We start from the raw sequence: 19941 nt of genomic DNA, 5'->3' as shown, positions 1-19941 counted from the left end.
ATTGATGTCGGCACCTCCGCGCCCTGCCGGGGAGGTTATTGATCGCCGGCTGTGGAACGTTCTCTCCAAAGAGTTTAAAAGCCAAACCACAAGCGCTCTGTTGAGATGCTGGAGGGAGGGAGGGAGGGAGGGAGGGAGGGGGGGAGGGAGAGAGGGAGGGAGGGAGGAGGGGGAGAGAGGGAGGGAGGGGGGGAGGGAGAGAGGGAGGGAGGGAGGGAGGGAGGGTGTTTTGGGTACAAGATGCAGGGCGAGGCTCAGTAAAACCGCTTCCTCATCTGTCTGGGTGACGGTGTCCCACCCATCATTTTACATGTGTGCACTACACATGGATGTGTGGACGTGCATTTGGAATGAATATAAAAAAAAAGCAAAAACACTAATTTCCAGAGTATGGAAATACTATTCTAACATTTACTAACGACCACTAAACCTCGAATGATCAAATTAATTAAGAAGCGCAATGTTATCTTAGTAATTTGGTGGGGGAATTATTTGAAATTGACCCTGTCAAATAGCATAACATAAATGTTATGCGTTTGCTGGGTTCAAAAGTAAAACGGTTTGAATAATTTGCTGACCCCGAGTCAAACCCAGGCCCCCACAACAACACCAGTCTGCTCTTCCTACTGAGCAAAAACACCAGTCTGCCTCCCGGACAAAATGTCAAGCTCAGGGACCTGTGGACCTGGCATCTCTACATGTGCAGTGAGGTTTTTTTGACTGACCAGAGTGACGTCTCCTAGTTGGCTGGTCCAAAGCTGAACAGGAATGTGTTGTCACAACTTTAATAAGTAGCAACATTTTGAAATAGTCATGTAATATACGGCACAATTAGAACAACTGGCCTGAGGGAAGAGAAAACAAACAAATGCGGCGAGCCCGGCTTGTTTTGTAAAGGATGAAGGATTATCTATTTAAAATACACTCTGATGATGAGTAAAGGTCTGTCTTCTTTCAGACACTCCAAAACAAACACACACAACAGATCCATGTTCATTCTGACAAAGCATTAGCCAAACGACATGGCTGTCAGCTGGTTTAAATACAGATTAACGGGCCCTACTGTCACTTGTCGAAGAAAACTGCTGTCAGTGACGGATGATGGCAGGAGAACGACGACTGAAGGAAGATGGCATTTTTCTGAACTAATAAAACAAAGACTAAAATAAACACAGGATCGTCAATATTTTTCCAAGGCTTAAATGCTTCTGAAGAGTGCAGAAGCTAAGCCACACTGAAGAACAATGTGCGTAAGATCAACTGTGGCTTGAGATTCTCAGACGTTAAACCCAAAATCAATAGAGAGCCAAAGTGAACGTGTCACTTCCTGCTTCAGTATGGTACCAGAGATTTTCATCCGCCATTTATTTTCCCGTAGACATTTCAGACAAATGCTTATAAAAAATAGTTGTACTTGTTCAAACCAAACGGTTCAGATATATTTAAAAACGGGAGAGACCACATAACATTTCACTGGGACCAAAACATAAAACAAATTTGCGGATTTTAAGAAAATATTTTTTCTGTGTTTATTTGTTCCTATATCCTTATAAAATAATGACTATCAATTTTCAAACTGAATCCATACATTACATAATCATCAGCTACAAGAACATTTTACATTCAGCCAACATCATCCAGTATCCACAAGCCAGCAGCCGCTCAGCCTCTGCTAACCATTCACCAGCGTATGACCCGCCCACGCCCCAGGGGATCCATAGCACCAAGTTAACATGCAAATGGCCCCTGTGCCCTGGATGTATTGACTGACAGCTGAGGGAAGTTCAGACATTACTAGACGAGTGCAGATAGGCGACACTTCATTGAGAGACAGATTGGGCATGGACTGCCTGTGCCCTGGGGAGAGCAATCAGCCTCCCGGCACCACAGGCCAGCCTGGCGGGCTGCAGTGCCCACAGGCACCGCCTGAAGAACCAGAATCCAGCTCAGCGTCTGAACGCTCAGATGGGCTAGAGAAGTCCAGATCAGTATTTAGCAGGACACAGTATACACGACACGTCGTCCTAACGCTTTGTAAACGCACGCGTCTTAATCATATTGAGTCTCGAAATCCTATTGTTCTTACAGTTCTTGAAACATGTAACTTATGATCTTGACATATGACTCAACCACTGTTGATGTAGTGTCACGTGTTTCAACATTTTATCTTTTAAACAAGTTCATTTGCACTCTAAAGACCAATTTATGCTTTGTCTGCCAACCCTTTTGAAATGGTCGCCGACAGAAATGAGGACTTGAGTCGACACTTTCAAGTGTCGGCGAGCAGTGTCTGCTACCTGGTGAAATGTCTAGTGTCGCTGACTACCTCACGATGTGTCGCGCAAGTCTGATTGACTATATAGATGGCACGCGCTTGACTTCCTTGTTTTTGTTTTCACTCGATTGAAATGAATGAACGTGTCCCCGCTATTTTCATCAGCCTGTCCTTGATGTATGACTTCGTGAAAATCACAAAGAACGAGAGAGGAGGTGAGTTGTGTGTCGTTTATATGCGGCTGCAGCCAAGTACGTTACATCTTGCCTCCGAGGTGGTTTCACTGTGCGTTCCTCTTCTTTGGCTCGTTCGAGTGTCACTTGACCGTTGAACCGAGGCGAACGTTCACTGAAGTATAAATGCAACACCATGAGCGACACTTTATTTTTTCGTCTGCGACCATGTGCTGAGCGACACTTTCTAATAAGTATAAATTAAGCTTTAGGCCTACAAAGTAGCCCTTCAGCCAGAGGCAGAACTCGCCATCTTCGGCTGCTCAGCATCCTCGCTGCTCCTCCCTACGGCTGTGCAGCAGTCTCTGACACAGGGGACGACTGTCGCCAAGAGACTTATTCTGAAGGAGTGGAAGTCCCCCTCTTCACCTTCCTTCCAGCTGTGGCTGACGGACATGATCTCGGTTATACGTATATGGAGAGACTCCGGTTCCTGAGGATCAATTCACTTCAGAAATTCTCTGAGGTCTGGGATCCGTTTCTGGCCTATTTGGACGAGGTTAGAGGTGACGGATGCCTCGCCTGGCTGACTCTTTATGGACCTCTTGCGTGGGATCCCACACACATTTCTTGGAAGCACATAGACACTTTACGTGGCTGGTGTCAACACGTATGTTGAAATGTTGATATAATGTACGTATGTATGCTTTTGTCTTTGTCTGAGCCTGTTTTTCTGTTCTGTTCCGTTTTGAAAACTGTAAAATAAAATATTGAAAAACAAAAAAACAAGTTAATTTGCATTGAAGCAAGTGAAAATATGGCTAGAAGACTTCTAGATTACTCAGATTACTGAGTTTTTTCCCCCGGTGTAAAACCAGTACAAACCAGTTAAGAAACACCCGTCTACTGGAGTTTGTATAGACAGCCAAAGTCACGTCCACTTCCAGTTTAGGCATACGCATCAAGAGATTTCATCCGCCATTATTTCCCCCCCCCCCATCTATATTTCGTAAAATGCTTAGAAAAATAGTTCTACTTCGTCAAACTAAGTGATTCAGCTACATTTGGAATCACGAGATAGAACATTTGACTCTGACCAAAACTTAAAATATTTTTTTTTGATGAAAAATATATAGATTTTATTTATTTTTTTGGTCCTAGCAAGAGTGAAGAGGAACGCGTGGAGAAGCTCAGCTAACACAACAGAAGATACAGCTAGAACAGAGGAACCTGGCTGACAACCAGAAGATAAAGCTAGAACAGAGGAACCTGGCTGACAACCAGAAGATAAAGCTAGAACAGAGGAACCTGGCTGACAACCAGAAGATAAAGCTAGGACAGAGGAACCTGGCTGACAACCAGAAGATAAAGCTAGGACAGAGGAACCTGGCTGACAACCAGAAGATAAAGCTAGAACAGAGGAACCTGGCTGACAACCAGAAGATAAAGCTAGGACAGAGGAACCTGGCTGACAACCAGAAGATAAAGCTAGAACAGAGGAACCTGGCTGACAACCAGAAGATAAAGCTAGAACAGAGGAACCTGGCTGACAACCAGAAGATAAAGCTAGAACAGAGGAACCTGGCTGACAACCAGAAGATAAAGCTAGGACAGAGGAACCTGGCTGACAACCAGAAGATAAAGCTAGAACAGAGGAACCTGGCTGACAACCAGAAGATAAAGCTAGAACAGAGGAACCTGGCTGACAACCAGAAGATAAAGCTAGAACAGAGGAACCTGGCTGACAACCAGAAGATAAAGCTAGAACAGAGGAACCTGGCTGACAACCAGAAGATAAAGCTAGGACAGAGGAACCTGGCTGACAACCAGAAGATAAAGCTAGGACAGAGGAACCTGGCTGACAACCAGAAGATAAAGCTAGGACAGAGGAACCTGGCTGACAACCAGAAGATAAAGCTAGGACAGAGGAACCTGGCTGACAACCAGAAGATAAAGCTAGGACAGAGGAACCTGGCTGACAACCAGAAGATAAAGCTAGGACAGAGGAACCTGGCTGACAACCAGAAGATAAAGCTAGGACAGAGGAACCTGGCTGACAACCAGAAGATAAAGCTAGAACAGAGGAACCTGGCTGACAACCAGAAGATAAAGCTAGGACAGAGGAACCTGGCTGACAACCAGAAGATAAAGCTAGAACAGAGGAACCTGGCTGACAACCAGAAGATAAAGCTAGAACAGAGGAACCTGGCTGACAACCAGAAGATAAAGCTAGAACAGAGGAACCTGGCTGACAACCAGAAGATAAAGCTAGGACAGAGGAACCTGGCTGACAACCAGAAGATAAAGCTAGGACAGAGGAACCTGGCTGACAACCAGAAGATAAAGCTAGGACAGAGGAACCTGGCTGACAACCAGAAGATAAAGCTAGGACAGAGGAACCTGGCTGACAACCAGAAGATAAAGCTAGGACAGAGGAACCTGGCTGACAACCAGAAGATAAAGCTAGGACAGAGGAACCTGGCTGACAACCAGAAGATAAAGCTAGGACAGAGGAACCTGGCTGACAACCAGAAGATAAAGCTAGAACAGAGGAACCTGGCTGACAACCAGAAGATAAAGCTAGGACAGAGGAACCTGGCTGACAACCAGAAGATAAAGCTAGAACAGAGGAACCTGGCTGACAACCAGAAGATAAAGCTAGAACAGAGGAACCTGGCTGACAACATATCAACGTGTCTTTATCATCTATTTCACAGAGCAGGGTTAGAAGATGGTTCACACATCCACAAAAACTAATTACATGATGATCTCTACTGTACATTCACCAAGAGAAGGATGGGACGGAGCTGTGGATTTTCACTACAAATCATTGCGAGTGAAAACTTGTACAAAATCTACTTTGTAGTATATTACTATTAAATACATTACTGCATATTCTGCAGGTATTTTGAGTATGCAAGCTATCACTATCAGGAGCAGTAACACAGTCCAGTCACTTTTTCTCTATTCCGAGAGGTAGTAGTGTGTGGAAGGCAATCTTTCAATCATTTACGTAAGTGTCCATACTCCATTAAAATCTCATACTAAATACATTGAAGTATGCATAGATTTCAAAATATTCCAAACACCGCACAAAATGGCTGAAATGAAAGTAGAACTCATTTTGGAACAAAGATCAAATGAGTAACTAGTCTTGATCTATTGAGCGATGGATTTATTTATAGTTTCAATATAATTTAATTTGTTGCATTTGTTTTCTTAAACAAGACACAATGTGTTTTGGTTTGAAACCCTTCATATACTGTACATCTAAATATACGACTGCATATTTAGTATGAGGAGGGTGAGAGCAAAAAGCAAGAACATGATCAACTCCCATTATATGTACCGTAAATTCCGGACTATAAGCCGCGGCTTTTTCCCCGTTTTTTGGCCCCTGCGGCTTATATAACGGTGCGTCTTATCTATGGATTTTTTCAGAAAAAAAAAAAAAAAAAAAAAAAAAATCTCTCTTTTTTAGCACTCTTTCTAACTATAAATCCACTTCTGTTTTAATTTCCTCTCTTGCCCTCTTTTCACCACACCGCGGACACTGTGTGCACTGTAAAAATAAACAACGGTGGTGTTGTGTTATGTTGTTTTGTTGAAATGTTACGGTAATACGGTAAATGGGACAATCCCCTCTGTGCGTGACCACTTACATATGGTAATTACGGTAAGCAAACGGCCACAAGCCCATCAACTCCCTCCCCCGACTACCAGGAGAAAATCACAAACTTCGGCGAATTCACACAAAGGAAGATCAAGGAATATTCCATCGAACCGGAGCAGATCATAAATATGGATGAAGTGCCTTTGACGTTCGACCTGCCACTCACTCGGACTGTTAACAAGAAGCGCCCTGGAGGATTCTTTCACCAAAAAAAAGCTTTGCTCGTTCTCGACAGCATGAGAACGAGCAGTAGATGATCATGAGGTGGTTTTTCAGACGTGTCGATATAGCAGTTTATCGCAAAAGTGTAATGGAAACACATTTTTCGCATTTGCACGTCATGTGACCCATATTATCCCTTGGAAAAGGAGCGGAAAATAAGTTTGGTAAGTAAGGTTCGATAGCCGTGTCAAAACCTCCGCAGCAAGTGGAAAACTTTGAAGCAACGCTACCTAGCAGAAAGACGAGTGTTGTGCAAAAGCGTAGCCGGGCAAATTAGATAATGTTTAATGGCAGAAATCGGTCCATGGTGACAGCAGGCTGCCTGTGTGCGCGCATTTGGCACAGCGGCGAGATGAGAGGATGAAAAGCACACACTGGTGCGGTGGTGCTGTCTGAAGTGAATACAGTGACTGTGAGTAGGCTAATACATTGCACACGTTTCAGGTGCAATTATAGAACCAAATCAGCCTTTTCCCCCCTCCATCTCTAAATCGGACCAGTTGTAGGCTATTAGGCTACCTTTTTTCCTCTGCCTGTCGCGCTGACTGCATTCACGCAGCCAGCAACATTTTGCAACTCATTTTCTTTTGAATTGATAATCAGGCTCGTTTATATGCATTGTAACTTCATGTTGGGATTTCCATTGACCATTGGTTGGATTTGAGCATGCAGGGGACGGGATATGGGGCAGATCCCCGTGCGTAATCACTGTGGCAGCTGCTGCAACGGGGAATCACTCAAACGCAACTTCAATGGAAACGCCTACAAGTCGCAATTGTACATTGTCGAAGTTGTAGAAATATCGCAATTCTTTTGCGAAAAACTGTAATGGAAACACAGCTATAGATGAAGAGGAGTTCGTTGGTTTTGAGTGACAATGAAGGAGAGAGGAGAGTGGTTGACGAAGCCACCCTGAACCTGTTCGTTTCCGACACTGAAGATGAGGACTTTGGTGGTTTCAGTACGCAGGAAGAAGAGGAAGACGAGCATTAGTGACTTGACTTCTCTGGTTACAGGTTTGCTGCACATATAGCCTATTGTTGTGTGATTTTGTCTGGGGATTAGTGACCTGACTTTTGTTTTGTTTTGTTGAAATGTTAATAAATGGGAGCTTCCCCAAACAGCCATCGCTTTCCCGACATTCCTCTCTGTGCACGAACCCTTTCATATGGTAATTAAACATCAAAACACCCGCGGCTTATAGACCGGTGCGGCTTATAGAAGAAAAAAATAGTCAATTTTGGTCCCGCGGCTTATACACCGGTGCGTCTTATAGTCCGGAATTTACGGTAATGTATATATATATATATATATATATATATATATATAGAGGAAACGTGATGTGGAGACTGTGTTAATTACATGTGTTTGCACAGGGATCTAGCAAATCTGTCCCTCTGAAATACACTAACAAGATGACACAACATGATTATGACAACAAACGTAACAATCTAAAATGTGTAAATGCCACTGATCTCAATCTGTGCTGGAGGAGCTCAGCGTTGGGGGGGGGGGGGGGTTCTTTGGGTTTGTGTTGGAACTTTCCTTGTTGAGATAGTTAGATTGTTAGTTTCTTCACTGAAGACATCTAGTCTTTTTCCCACGGTGCAGCCAAGGCCATCGAGAGGCATATTTAGGTCATAGGCTGTATAATAATTATATAATTATATATATATATACACGTCACACACACACACACACACACACACACACACATATATATATACACCGGTATATATATATATATATGTGGATGTAGCCACCGTGATGTCACCCATTCATATCTTTACTCCCGATTGAAAGCCTTGAGCTTTGCATTGTGAACGTCGCCATCTTGGTTTTCTTGGACACGTATATTTAGGAAGGATAGATGGATAGAAATTCCAGATTTGTCTAACAGAGCAGAAGTGGCATGAAGTAGGGATGTTCATTTTGAAAATGTTCCAAAATCGATAATCGGTGAAAATTAACGACCAATTATCGATTATCGATCATATTAATACTTGGAAAATTTTCATTTTTTTTTTTTTTTACAAAATGAATGCCTATGGCAGAAAATACAAAAGACAACGTGTTCTCCTCAATGAACTCTTTATTTCAATGTGTCTCCAACACTCTGCTGTCCCCGGCGCATGCCGGTGTGAATTTCCCATGTTTAAAACAGTTTTGTTGGCACAAAGGCCAATAAAAGGCCCAGCCAGAAAACTAGAGACTATTATGAAGCTCCACCTCACGTTAGTCGGCTGTGCAATGGAGTGGGGCGAGGAGGAACTAATTCCACCCAAACCTAGTCCAAAAAAAATAAAATAATAAAAATAATAATAATAATAATAATAACAAAATCGATCCAAATGCCACAGGATCGATTCCAATCCTTAACGATCAATTATCGATTTTCGATAATTGATGAACATCCCTAGCATGAAGAGAAAAGCGTTTAAAAACAGGCCTCTTTATGGCAGCAGGCCTCAGCCATTTAAATACCTTTAGTGCACTGAACACAAAAGAAAGGTTGCGACAGACAAGACAGGCGCATCAGAGCTGCACTGACAGCCAGGTGTCCACTTGCCATTCAAGGCATACAAACTACAAGGCTTCTGTTCCTTCCCTCTCGGCCTCTCATTTGCACACACTCTAGCAAACAAACACGCACACACACACGCACACACACACACACAACCAAACAAACACAGGCGGACACGCACGCACACACACACACAGAAGCCCAGTTGTCGGCTGCAGACAGAGCTATTGTGCCTCTCCATGTAAATGAGTTGTTTACTTCTGTCCTCACTCTCGGGCTCGCCTCATTAGCCAGCTAAATATAGCAAGCGGCTGCCACCCGTTTCTATCAAGCGATCTCAGTTCAGTGGTGATGACAGGGTACTGCACACACACCAATAAACACAACACCCCCAAACCAAGGTGAACGGCAAGACGAGGATATATATTCATGAGAGGGAAAAGACTCATTTGTTTGTCGTTTTTAATTATTTCTTCCCTCTTCCTTTCATTTTTTTCCTTCCCATCCCACTAATAGTAACGTCTGTATTAATTATGACATTCTGCATGCTAATTATGCTCTGGCAATCCCTGGCCACTAGGGCCGTGTCAATTTCAGAAAGGATTTCACGCGGATCAATCTTCACACAGCAAGGTTTATGATGGAGAGAGGCAGCGAATGAGAGGGAGAGAGAGAGAGAGAGCACTGGAGAGATAGACAGAGAGAGGTCTCTACCTCCTAATTACTTTGCTTTGTAGCGGCTGATAGTTAATTAATCTACAATGTTATTGTGTTATTCTTTGCGAACCACTTGATTCACACGGCATTTTCAATTAGCAGTCTTAACAGAGAGGAGGGGGGTCGCTGATTCAATGAGCCTTATGACAGACAGACCTCTCATTAAGCCTCTAGCTCACTGTAAGACAAATCAATAGCAATATGATTAGGAAAAGCCTATATGCTGACTGACATCCTCAGCAGAAACACCACGACGTGAATTTAATTATGGGAAAACGCTTTGGAGGATTAGGTGTGTACACGTGCATCATTATGTTACCTTGTTGAAGTGTAACTGTGTCGAATATTTATATATATACTTTACTTTGAAATAATACAGAGGGAAAAATCACAAGTGACTGTGTTCTAACGGTTATGAGTTCACATAATCACTGCATGCCTCTAGGCATTTTGTAGCTTTAGAGCCCATCTCTAGCTCATTCTAACTATCATAGCATAATAGCTATTTGGCAATTTCTGCCAAACAAAGCAAGACGTCGTTTAGCAGACGCGTTTATCCAAAGTGACTTACAAGATCACATTTTGTCAACAGTAGAGAAATCAACTATGCAACACAATGACAGTTACACAGCCTTTTGAAGGTATAGAGCAGCACTTGTAGAAAGTAGTTTGAGAAGGAGGAATAAGTAACTATCTATTTTTAGAAGAGAGAGAAAGATGTTAGTTCAAGACTGGAGCCTGAAACGGTGTTTTTAGTCTTCGCCAAAATATGGGCAGTGATTCGGCAATCCTGACGCTATATGATACCTGATACTTATAAAACCAACACAGGTTTTTGAACAATCCACTCCTCCTCAAATAAAACTACTTTATGGTATACTGTAAGTAATTGGCCTTCGCTCTGCTTTCACTCCAGTGGCTACTAAGCCTCACCAGCTAGCAAGCTGTGAAATATACTGACATATAAACTTCGCCAGTGTTTTAACTGACATGCTGTGAGTTATACTGACAACTGACATGCTGTGAGTTATACTGACATATAAACTTCACCAGTGTTTTAACTGACATGTGAAATGGATGACATTTTCACTTATGGGGGAGCCATTCCTTTAGACCAGGGATACTCAACTTGCTTTGCCCGGGGGCCACTTTCGTGAAATGATAGAAGGCCAGGGGCCAGTTAATAAACAAACAATATACATTTTTCTGTAGCAGATTGTAGGTTTTTGGGGTCACTGTCAGCTGGAGTTTAGTCTGACAATGTTGTGCACACCGGATAGTTAGTTAGGTTAAGTACATACATAAGTGCCTGGGTAGCGAGCAGACGGCGGTATTTGACAATTTAGCTGGAGCTCAGCCAAACTTTATTAGTGGCCGGGCCAGCGAAGCGGCCAGGCCACTTCTTGTATTTGCCATTATTTTTTTTATTTTTTTTCTTCCTCCCGGGAAGTTCGACTTCCCATGGATGAAAACTAACCAAACTTTGCACAAAGGTCCAGTCCCATGCCAAACGTCTTTGACACAAATTTGGGGCCAATAGTCCTAACGGTGGCACGACAGCGACCGTCTAAAGTTTAAAACTTAAAAAATTCATAAAAAATCAGGCGTACGTGCTACGGCTTTGCAACTTTCACCGAAATGTGCGCCTAAATGAGGGGAAACTTTTGTACAATGCAACCTATGGCCAATTATGAAGTTTAAAGACCGCAAAACTGCAAAAACTGCAAAAACGATTAAACCCTACTCCTCCCACATTTTTTCTTCAAACGACACCAAACTTCAGTATCTGCATCGTTAGACTGTTCTACACAAAAGTATCAAACCAGATTTTCGATCGGTCAAAAATTGAGCCCACAGTGCATCAAAACGTTGAATTCTGGCCCCGTGTATAGCCTAATTACCTTAATTACCTTTGGCAATTAGGTTGTATTTGTGATGTCATCAGTCAGTCAAGCAATTGTGATGCCATCACTAATGTCACTCGAGCAATTGTGATGTCATAATATTTTTTTCCCCCATTGACTTGCATGGGGTTTCGAAAAATCTTGTTACATTTGGCAATTAGGTTGTATTTGTGATGTCATCAGTCAGTGAAGCAATTGTGATGCCATCACTGATGTCACTCGAGCAATTGTGATGTCATAATATTTTTTTTCCCCATTGACTTGCATGGGGTTTCGAAAAATCTTGCAGTAAATTAGCTGTAATTCAGAAACCATAACAGCTACAGCTACGAAACTTGGTAGGGAGGTGCACAGAGGGGCCTTTTATTCTACACGAAAGAATTACACAAATTGAGCAGATGGTGGAGCTATAACAGCCCTCTTTACATTCTGGTCCATAACTTCTGAACCGTATGGTCTATCATCAAAGCCTTGAGACTTGCCCGGCCACGACCCATTGCTGCGCAGCAGCTATTTTTTCACGTTAGTTTTTATTCTAATTCAAAATGAAAACTAACGTGAAATTATTAGTAAAATAGTCGGGGGGCCACTCTGCACCCTGTCGTGGGCCGCAGCTGGCCCCCGGGCCGCAAGTTGAGTATCACTGCTTTAGACGAAATATTGCCAAAACCCAGAAGCTTCACTCTGAATGTGGCGCTAAAAGCATTTTGATTGCAAGCAGTAGGGTTCAACACGCATTGCAATACTGAGTTAATGAGCAAGATCAACATCTTACTGATAATGAGTCTGGATGAGCTTACGGTATCAGACCGTGGTCCTCTGGAGTCCAGCTTTGGTGGGGACTTGCACACACACACCTCACAGGGAAAAGGAATAGTTTCAATGTCAACAGAGTTGTGTTTTAGGGTGGATTTACAACAGAGTTGTGTTTTAGGGTGGATTTTCTCGGGCTTTGGCAGAGGAAGCCGCGGAAGTGAGACACATCAGATCGGCAATATGGCCCCGCCCCTTTTAGGGGGAAAACACAAGCCACTCAGCGTTGACTTTAATAGCAGAAAACACATGAGTCACATGACTGAAGGTGGATCAAATTAATATTTTCGCATAGATCTTGCGCAATCTATGGCTGGCCGAGTTGTAATATATTGTCATGTCATGATGTCTTTGGGTCATTTATCAATTTTTTTTTTTTTTTTTCTTTTAGATCGATGTTTTTTGGTACCGCTATTTTACAATGAAGTCAACGGCGAGGTCCTTTTGTTATCCCCCTAAAAGAGGGTGGGGCCATATTGCTGATCTGATGTATACTGAAACTCTAAAAATGGCCATTTTAGAGTAAAATAGACGATTTGAAAGACAATGTTTTGGGGCGTGATTGACAGGTCGCCTTGCCCAGTGATCGAGCAGCTTGCCGATCACGGACCAACAGCAGGCGGAGCTGCGGCTCTGGGAAACCCCCTCGTCTTGTGCCGTCTCGCGTGAGCCGTGCAAGGACCCCAAGATGGCGACAGGCCCCACTACTAGACTTCAACACGGGAGTGGAAAAAGCAACGGTAGGCCACGTCCATTGCCCGTATATTTACCGTCTATGATTTTCACGTGTCTTTTTTAACAGCCGATCTTTTCAGTGCGCGTCTTCAGCACACGGGAGAGCTTTAAGCATCAGGACATGTTATCTCGCCTTCGTCTTCCTCCTGCTGCTCGAGGAGGTCAGAGGTTAATTCATCTGGCACCTGGGTGAGACGGGACAAAATGAGAACCACTTTGTTCTCTTCTGGGGGCCCGGGGAGCCCCACCGGACGCATCAAACTTAATTAGTACGGACAGAGAGAGAGAGAGACGCTATTCCACGTGGTAGACCCAGCTACTCAAACAAGGAGGAGATGATTCTCTTCATTTCCTAACCTCTCTCTTTCCCTCGTTTCTCTCTTTCGCTCTCCCTCCCTCTATTACATGCACCTTCCTATCTCTCTCTCTCTTGTTTGAACTTTCTATCTCTCACTTACAGACAAGAAAGGTTGGCGAGCGCAGGGCAGGAAAATCAATCAAGATTGGATTGATAGTGTAAACTGACAGGCCGAAGAGGCAGCAAAGCGTGATACATGAGCAGATTAGGATCGAGTGGGTCTCCTGGAAATGGGCGTAGCTAACTGGAAGCGGGAGATGAAAGGAATGGCCCCCCCGTGCAATTAGTATAATCACTTCAATTAGCACAATCGCTTCACCGATCTATAGATTTCTACTTGGAAAATATAATGGTATTGATGAAATGTGAAGGGCACGAGAAAAGCCATCGGGGCCACCTCGCTTTCGACGATGCGGGGTCTTCGTCAGGAAGTGACGGTAGAGAGAGTACCGATGAATGATGAACTCTCTTTCCTATCACGCCCCGCGTGGGTCGACTCGAAACCGCACGGTGTTTTTGGCACTTTTAAAGACTATATGATATGCCCTAAATCAGAGGTTTTCAAAGTGGGAGGCGGGCCTCCCCATGGGGGCTCCAAACAGTTTCAGGGGAGGCTCAGCGAATGGCAGCGAAACAAAAGATCACAGTCTTTCAGTTTTGTTCAAGTTGATCTTTAACTCCAAGAGCCCCTCGCATTCACCTGGAGACTACAAGTGAGCACTCTTGTGACTGACCTTCATGCGCCTTGTCTGGGATGCCCACTTTCTTCATCTTCTTGGGCGTCTTCATGAAGAGGGGGAAGATGGTCCTCAGGCCCAGGATGTCCACAAACTTATGGCAGTTATCCGTTCCCTCGGCCCCGATCATCCCGTGGTCCAGCACCTTCAGAGCGCTGGTTCGAGACATCTTCTTCTCTCTGGAGGAAAGCGAGGGGTCGGAGAGACAACATTTCAACAGACAGAAAGGCCATTTACATTCAAATTAACGGTCTTGAAATGGCATCTGACGTGTAAAGTTAAGGCAGACGCTGTAAGAATTTCAGATCTTTAGTAAGGCCGCATTCACACAGGATCAGGCGCTCTGCATTGGCCCCCCCGCGCTCCATTCATAGTCAATGGGGGTAGTCATTGACTATGAACTCACATGTCATTTTGTTCTGTGGGACTGTCTGGCCTCAAGCCCTAGGAGGGCTTTAGCAGAAGCTGCAAAGCAGACAAGCCAATCAGCGACTGGCCTCAGTCAGTGCCCTGTGATTGACAGCGCAAGTTGGCCAATCAGGAACGCCACTAGCACTGCACTAGCAAAACAATAATGGCCGCCTCCTTGCCTGATCGTCTCGAGGAGTAATGTCAACGTTTGTCGAGTTTAAACAGCCATAAAGTGCAGTTATTGCAGAAAATAGACTCAATAACAACAATTAAACTAATACAGGAGTATCGCCGCAACCGCAGAGTTTCTCGGCGGAAAACGTGTTTTTGCCGTTCTCCCGAGTGGATTTGGGTTTGACTGGATCCGACGCTGATTGGCTGAAGGAGTTGTCTGTCAAGGCAACTACACCCGCCCAACTTCCGCCCACTGCAAAGACTGTTGTGAAGGCTTCAGGCCAGACGGGAACGAAGAACGCAATGAAACGTGAGTTCACGTGACCGGCCGGTTCCAGCTTGAACTTGTGTTTTAGTCTGAATTGCTTGCAAAACATCACGATGAAGGCTATTCTTCTCCTGAGCCACAGTATATTTGACAACAACAAAAATGTTTTTATATTGATATTTGATATGTTTGTGATTATGATCTCAATGCATCATAATACATTTTCAGATAGAATATTATAATCAATGTGAACATTGCCCCACCCCACCCCACCCCGCACACACACACACACACACACACACACACACACACACACACACACAGACACACAGACACACACACCTCATCTCAGGAAATGTAGCTGTCTGTCACGGTGTCACTTACTCCATTCCCACCAATGACAGATGACAGTGTTTATCCCAGAGGAGGGACATATATTTCAGGCGGTTGAGTCTGGTCCGTCAGACAGACACATTATATTTGATGGACGGCTGGAGGGGCCAGGGGGAGCAATAGGCGGCGTGCTTTCTGAAGGGAAACTGTAACCAATTCAGTTGGCGGACAGGACAGCTGTCTGAACTCAACAGCTTGGTGTCTCGCACGACAGGGTCATGAACCCAAATGGGCCCACAGGTCGATATCCCAACATGAGAAGAGTGGTATGTTTTTGATGTGCTTGAGATCCTGGATGAGACTGAATCAGTCAAAGACTGGGCCCCTGGCTGGGGGAAAAAAATAAAAAATCTGAAGTCTGATTTGGCCAACAGATCAGAAACATAAAAATGAGAAAAATCTCCCATTAGAAATGACTGGGAGATGTACAGTATTTCCAAAAAGTGTACTGTAATATGCATGTTGTTGGTCTGCAACTTTTATGTTCGTCATCAGTGTTGGGGGTAACTCATTATAAAAGTAACATATTACATGTAATATATTACTTTTAGCAGTAACTCAGTAATATAACGTATTACTTATAGGATTTCAGTAATATTATACCGGTTACTTTGTCAAATAACTCAAGTTACAAATTGAGTTTTTTTTTTTTAATGAAAGCACATATTTAAAAAAGATACAATTGAAGTTGAGTTTTTTGATCATTAGAAAGTCAATACCATGTGTATGTACAGTAAAGGCCTAGATGAAAGTAACTAGTAATATGTAGTATATTACATTTTGAAAGTAACTTGCCGAGCACTACTGGCATTGTCAGTCCTTGGTCTTTTGCTTGTGAAAGAAGAAAAAGAGGCGGAGTCAAAAAATAGGGAGAAAGATATCTATACAGCGACAGGCCCAAGGGGCTGTCCTGAAGGCCATGTCGCTGGATGTATACACGTGTATTGGAATGATCAGATGAGATTAAGTTGAAAAATGAGAAGGATGTTTTGTGCGTGCTCTCTCTTCTTCTCGTGCACTGATTCGCTTAAGCTGGCCACCAGCCAATCGGAGATCAGAGATTTCTCTCACCGACGGTCCGATGCAGATTCAACGTGCTGAATGGGCCGGAAAAGCCGCCGACAAAGGCAGACGAGATCCAACGGTGCGGGACACACCGCAAAGACTCGGGCCACACAAGATGTTCAACGACGGCCCGGCGTGGACCGTTGGCCCGTTGGGTCTGTGGCTTTAGTGATTTGGTACTTATGCTTGTACGATTTACAGTAAAGTCCATGATGGACCCAACAACACCTGCTGTCACTGAGTGCTTACCAACATGTTCCTCTTGTTTCAAACAAAGCTGAAGCTGTTCTGTAAGTGTGGGCCAGAGATGGGGACTTGGACTTGGGACTTGGACTTGAGTCGCACTCAAGTCTCACCCACAGTGACTTGAGACTCGTCCTCAAAGAGATTTGACTTGGACTTGAAGTTTGGGACTTGTGAACAATCGTTTTTTTTTTTTTTTTTTGGTGCATTAACATTAAGGAAATGTCTACTTATGTCATCTCTAATCATTGCTGCTACTGTATTCTAATAGATGAGTGAGGATAATACAGTACATGCTTTGAATCCCTTAGTTTTAGCTCTGCAGTGTTCTAAGCAGACCGGATAGCATGCAGCAGATGATAGAACGCTCATCCATAAGAGACTTGAGACTTGACTTGGACTTGTGACTTGATTTGCACTTGCAAAAAAATGACTTGTGAGCATCTCTGTGTGGGGCAGAAGAACATGATCAGAAACTACTCGACTGTGTCACAGTCTTAGGAACTCATCATCAGTTTCTTCTTACTTTCCCAAAAGTCCCACGTTGACTATGACCTCTTCAAAGATAATAAGAGCGTCGATACAGAGATGTCCGCACACTCCATGATTGTGATTACATGTGATAGCGTCTCTCACTGCGCCCGCTCCACCAGCCTGCACCTCCTAACTCTCCTTCAAGGTCTTTTTCTGCAGCGGTCTCTTTCCCCTCTCGCTCTCTCTCCACGGTGGATGATTTAAAAGAAACGGGCCGTTTGCATTCCAATAATGAGATATCGATCCAGGCTTTAAATCTACCTGTCCGGTGGTGTGATGATCAGAGCAGGTGGTGCCGAAGGGGGGGGAGGGGGTTCATAAAAGCGTGTAATGTGTCTTTATGGCTCTTTAAGGTCACACCTCCTCCGCGGCGCCCGTGCTCCAGCAGCTGCTGATGGATTGGGCCGGCAGCCCGGGCCGGGCGATGGGAGTAGTAGACAAGAATCGGTTCTTCTGTGCGGTGCTGCTACACCATGTTGTGTAAAAAAAGGTTTTTCAGACGGCAGCCCATCTTTATTGTCACACGAACACACTACAACACATGCATGCGGCCACTACACACACTCATGCTGACTCATGGTGGCCGGTGAAATATGTCCTCTGCATTTGACCCATCCAGGCTTGTCCTTTCCTCCAGGGGGGCAGGCCAGGAGCAGTGGTCGCTATTTCTTTCCAGCGCCCGGGGACCTTCATTGGACCATCATTGGACCAACTTCAGATGTTGTCGTCACTGGTCGGATGACGATCTTCTGCATGTTTTTGGTGGGGGGGTTATGTACGGAGGAACCCCCTGGGGGGTACGGGGAGAACATGCAAACTCCACACAGAAAGGCCCTTTCGACGAGATAGCCCACCTGGGCAGTAGGCACTGAAGATATGGGGGGGGGTCACAACTCCAGCGCCCACAGCGTCCCAGGTGGGAATCGAACCCAGGACCTTAGAGCTGTGAGGCGACAGCGCTTACCACTGCACCACTGTACCCCGTTGTGTTTGCATTCTCACAGTGCCTGAAAGCACTGGAAACACGCTCGGAACTCAACTGTAAGGCCTAGATTGCACATCAAGAGATATGCCATCATGCAGGACCCTCCTGTGGAATAAATAATAGTGTGTATATGGCACCGATGCACTGTACTGTCCATCTGTTGGGTTGTGTTTACTGTAGCGCTGGAGCTTGTTGCAGATTTTTAAGTAGCACGCTGGCATCGTAAGGCCATCCATAATCCATTTATGTTGCAGCAAACTATGTGTACAACGACCCCTGTGACATATTGATTAACAATTGTACTATTACAACATCTATTTTCCAACTCTACATCGCAGATAAATCAGAACGTTTCACCCAGAGCTGGCAAAAAATGGGGGCCAAACATTCATTTTGAGTTCATAGCCAGCGCTTGAGTAGCTTAAAGGAACACTCTGCCCATTTTCAACCAGCTTTGTATCATTAGAACATCAGTAGTATATCAGAAAACTGTAAACTGTTTTGAAGTCTGTCATTTAATTTGACAGTTATTGAGTGTTAAAGTGTGGACCAGTGACATCACTGGTCCACACTAACTCAAATGAATAACTCATTAACTCAAATCAACTCTCAATAACTGTCAAACTAGATGAATGACTTCAAAACCTGTTTACAGTTTGAGAGTTGATTTGAGTTGATGAGTTATTAATTTGAGTTAGTGTGGACCAGTGATGTCACTGGTCCACACTTTAACACTCAATAACTGTCAAATTAAATGACAGACTTCAAAACCGTTTACAGTTTTCTGAAATACTACTGATGTTCTAATGATACAAAGCTGGTTGAAAATGGGCGGAGTGTTCCTTTAACTCTGTAGCTGTAATATGCAACACACACACCTACATTGAAACGCAATGCATCTGCATTGGACTGATGCAGCAGCAGTATTGGAAGATCTCACTTGAAATGGATGAACTAACTTCTATGGGAGTGATCATGATGCAATCAACATATTGCAATTCTCATCTGTACCGACACAGAATCTAATCTGCACGGCTGCTGTGTGGCAATAACAAAAAAAAAGAACCTGAAAGTGAAAACCAGATTTCGAATGAAGTAACTTATACACAGCATGGATTATCGAGGTATCCAAAACTCTGAGAAAGCGAGTGAAGCCGAAACTGACAGATCCCCGGAATACAGTTAAAAGACGTCTTGTGGCGTATGTGTAAAGTCTAGACGCTGGACATTCCCACTAGGAATATGACGATGTACTTTGCGATGTAGTTGGATCCTAGACGCATCCTGACAGTGGGTACGGGTCAGGAAACCTCACCCCATTGAAAGAGTTAGCTTATTTTGTGTAAGGTAACCTGTCTGTTGCTGGCAAAGCTTTAAAATACGTGGAGGCGGCGTCCGGATCTTCCATATTTCTATGACAGCTGAACCGCTAGTTGTAACTTTCTGTAACCAGTTGGGCTCCGCCCACAAAATACATCATCGCTGTTTACAAACATAAAAAGGGTCTATTCACCTTATGTTCATACGCGGGGGTGGGCCAAATTCTTCCGGGTTGTGTTAACACTTCCGGTGGTCACGGCGCGAAGTACAAAAGAACGCCAGAAGAAGAAAGTTGTTTTTAGAGCAGGAATGCGTTGAACATCGCCCGCAGCTGTGGTCTGAGTGATACAACTCAAGTCGAAGAGGAAAAAGATGAGATCAACAAAAAGAAAACAACGAAATGGGCAGTTAACAGCA

At 44.1% G+C, this 19941-nt stretch overlaps 1 protein-coding gene across 2 annotated transcripts in view; it reads right to left on the bottom strand.

Moving 5' to 3' along the window:
• The window catches only part of ctnnbl1 (catenin, beta like 1), an 89216-nt gene that overhangs the window by 48760 nt on the left and 20515 nt on the right, over window positions 1–19941 (bottom strand). For both annotated transcript variants that reach the window (XM_083656366.1, XM_083656365.1), the window contains one exon: window positions 14129–14310. In XM_083656366.1, the coding sequence (XP_083512492.1) occupies window positions 14129–14310 (182 nt within the window). The remainder of the gene's footprint in view (window positions 1–14128; window positions 14311–19941) is intronic.

This window comes from Poromitra crassiceps (genome assembly GCF_964638095.1).
Source record: "Poromitra crassiceps genome assembly, chromosome: 20".
NCBI classification, from domain to species: Eukaryota; Metazoa; Chordata; class Actinopteri; order Beryciformes; family Melamphaidae; genus Poromitra; species Poromitra crassiceps.
This window is presented reverse-complemented; position numbering and strand designations above follow the sequence as displayed.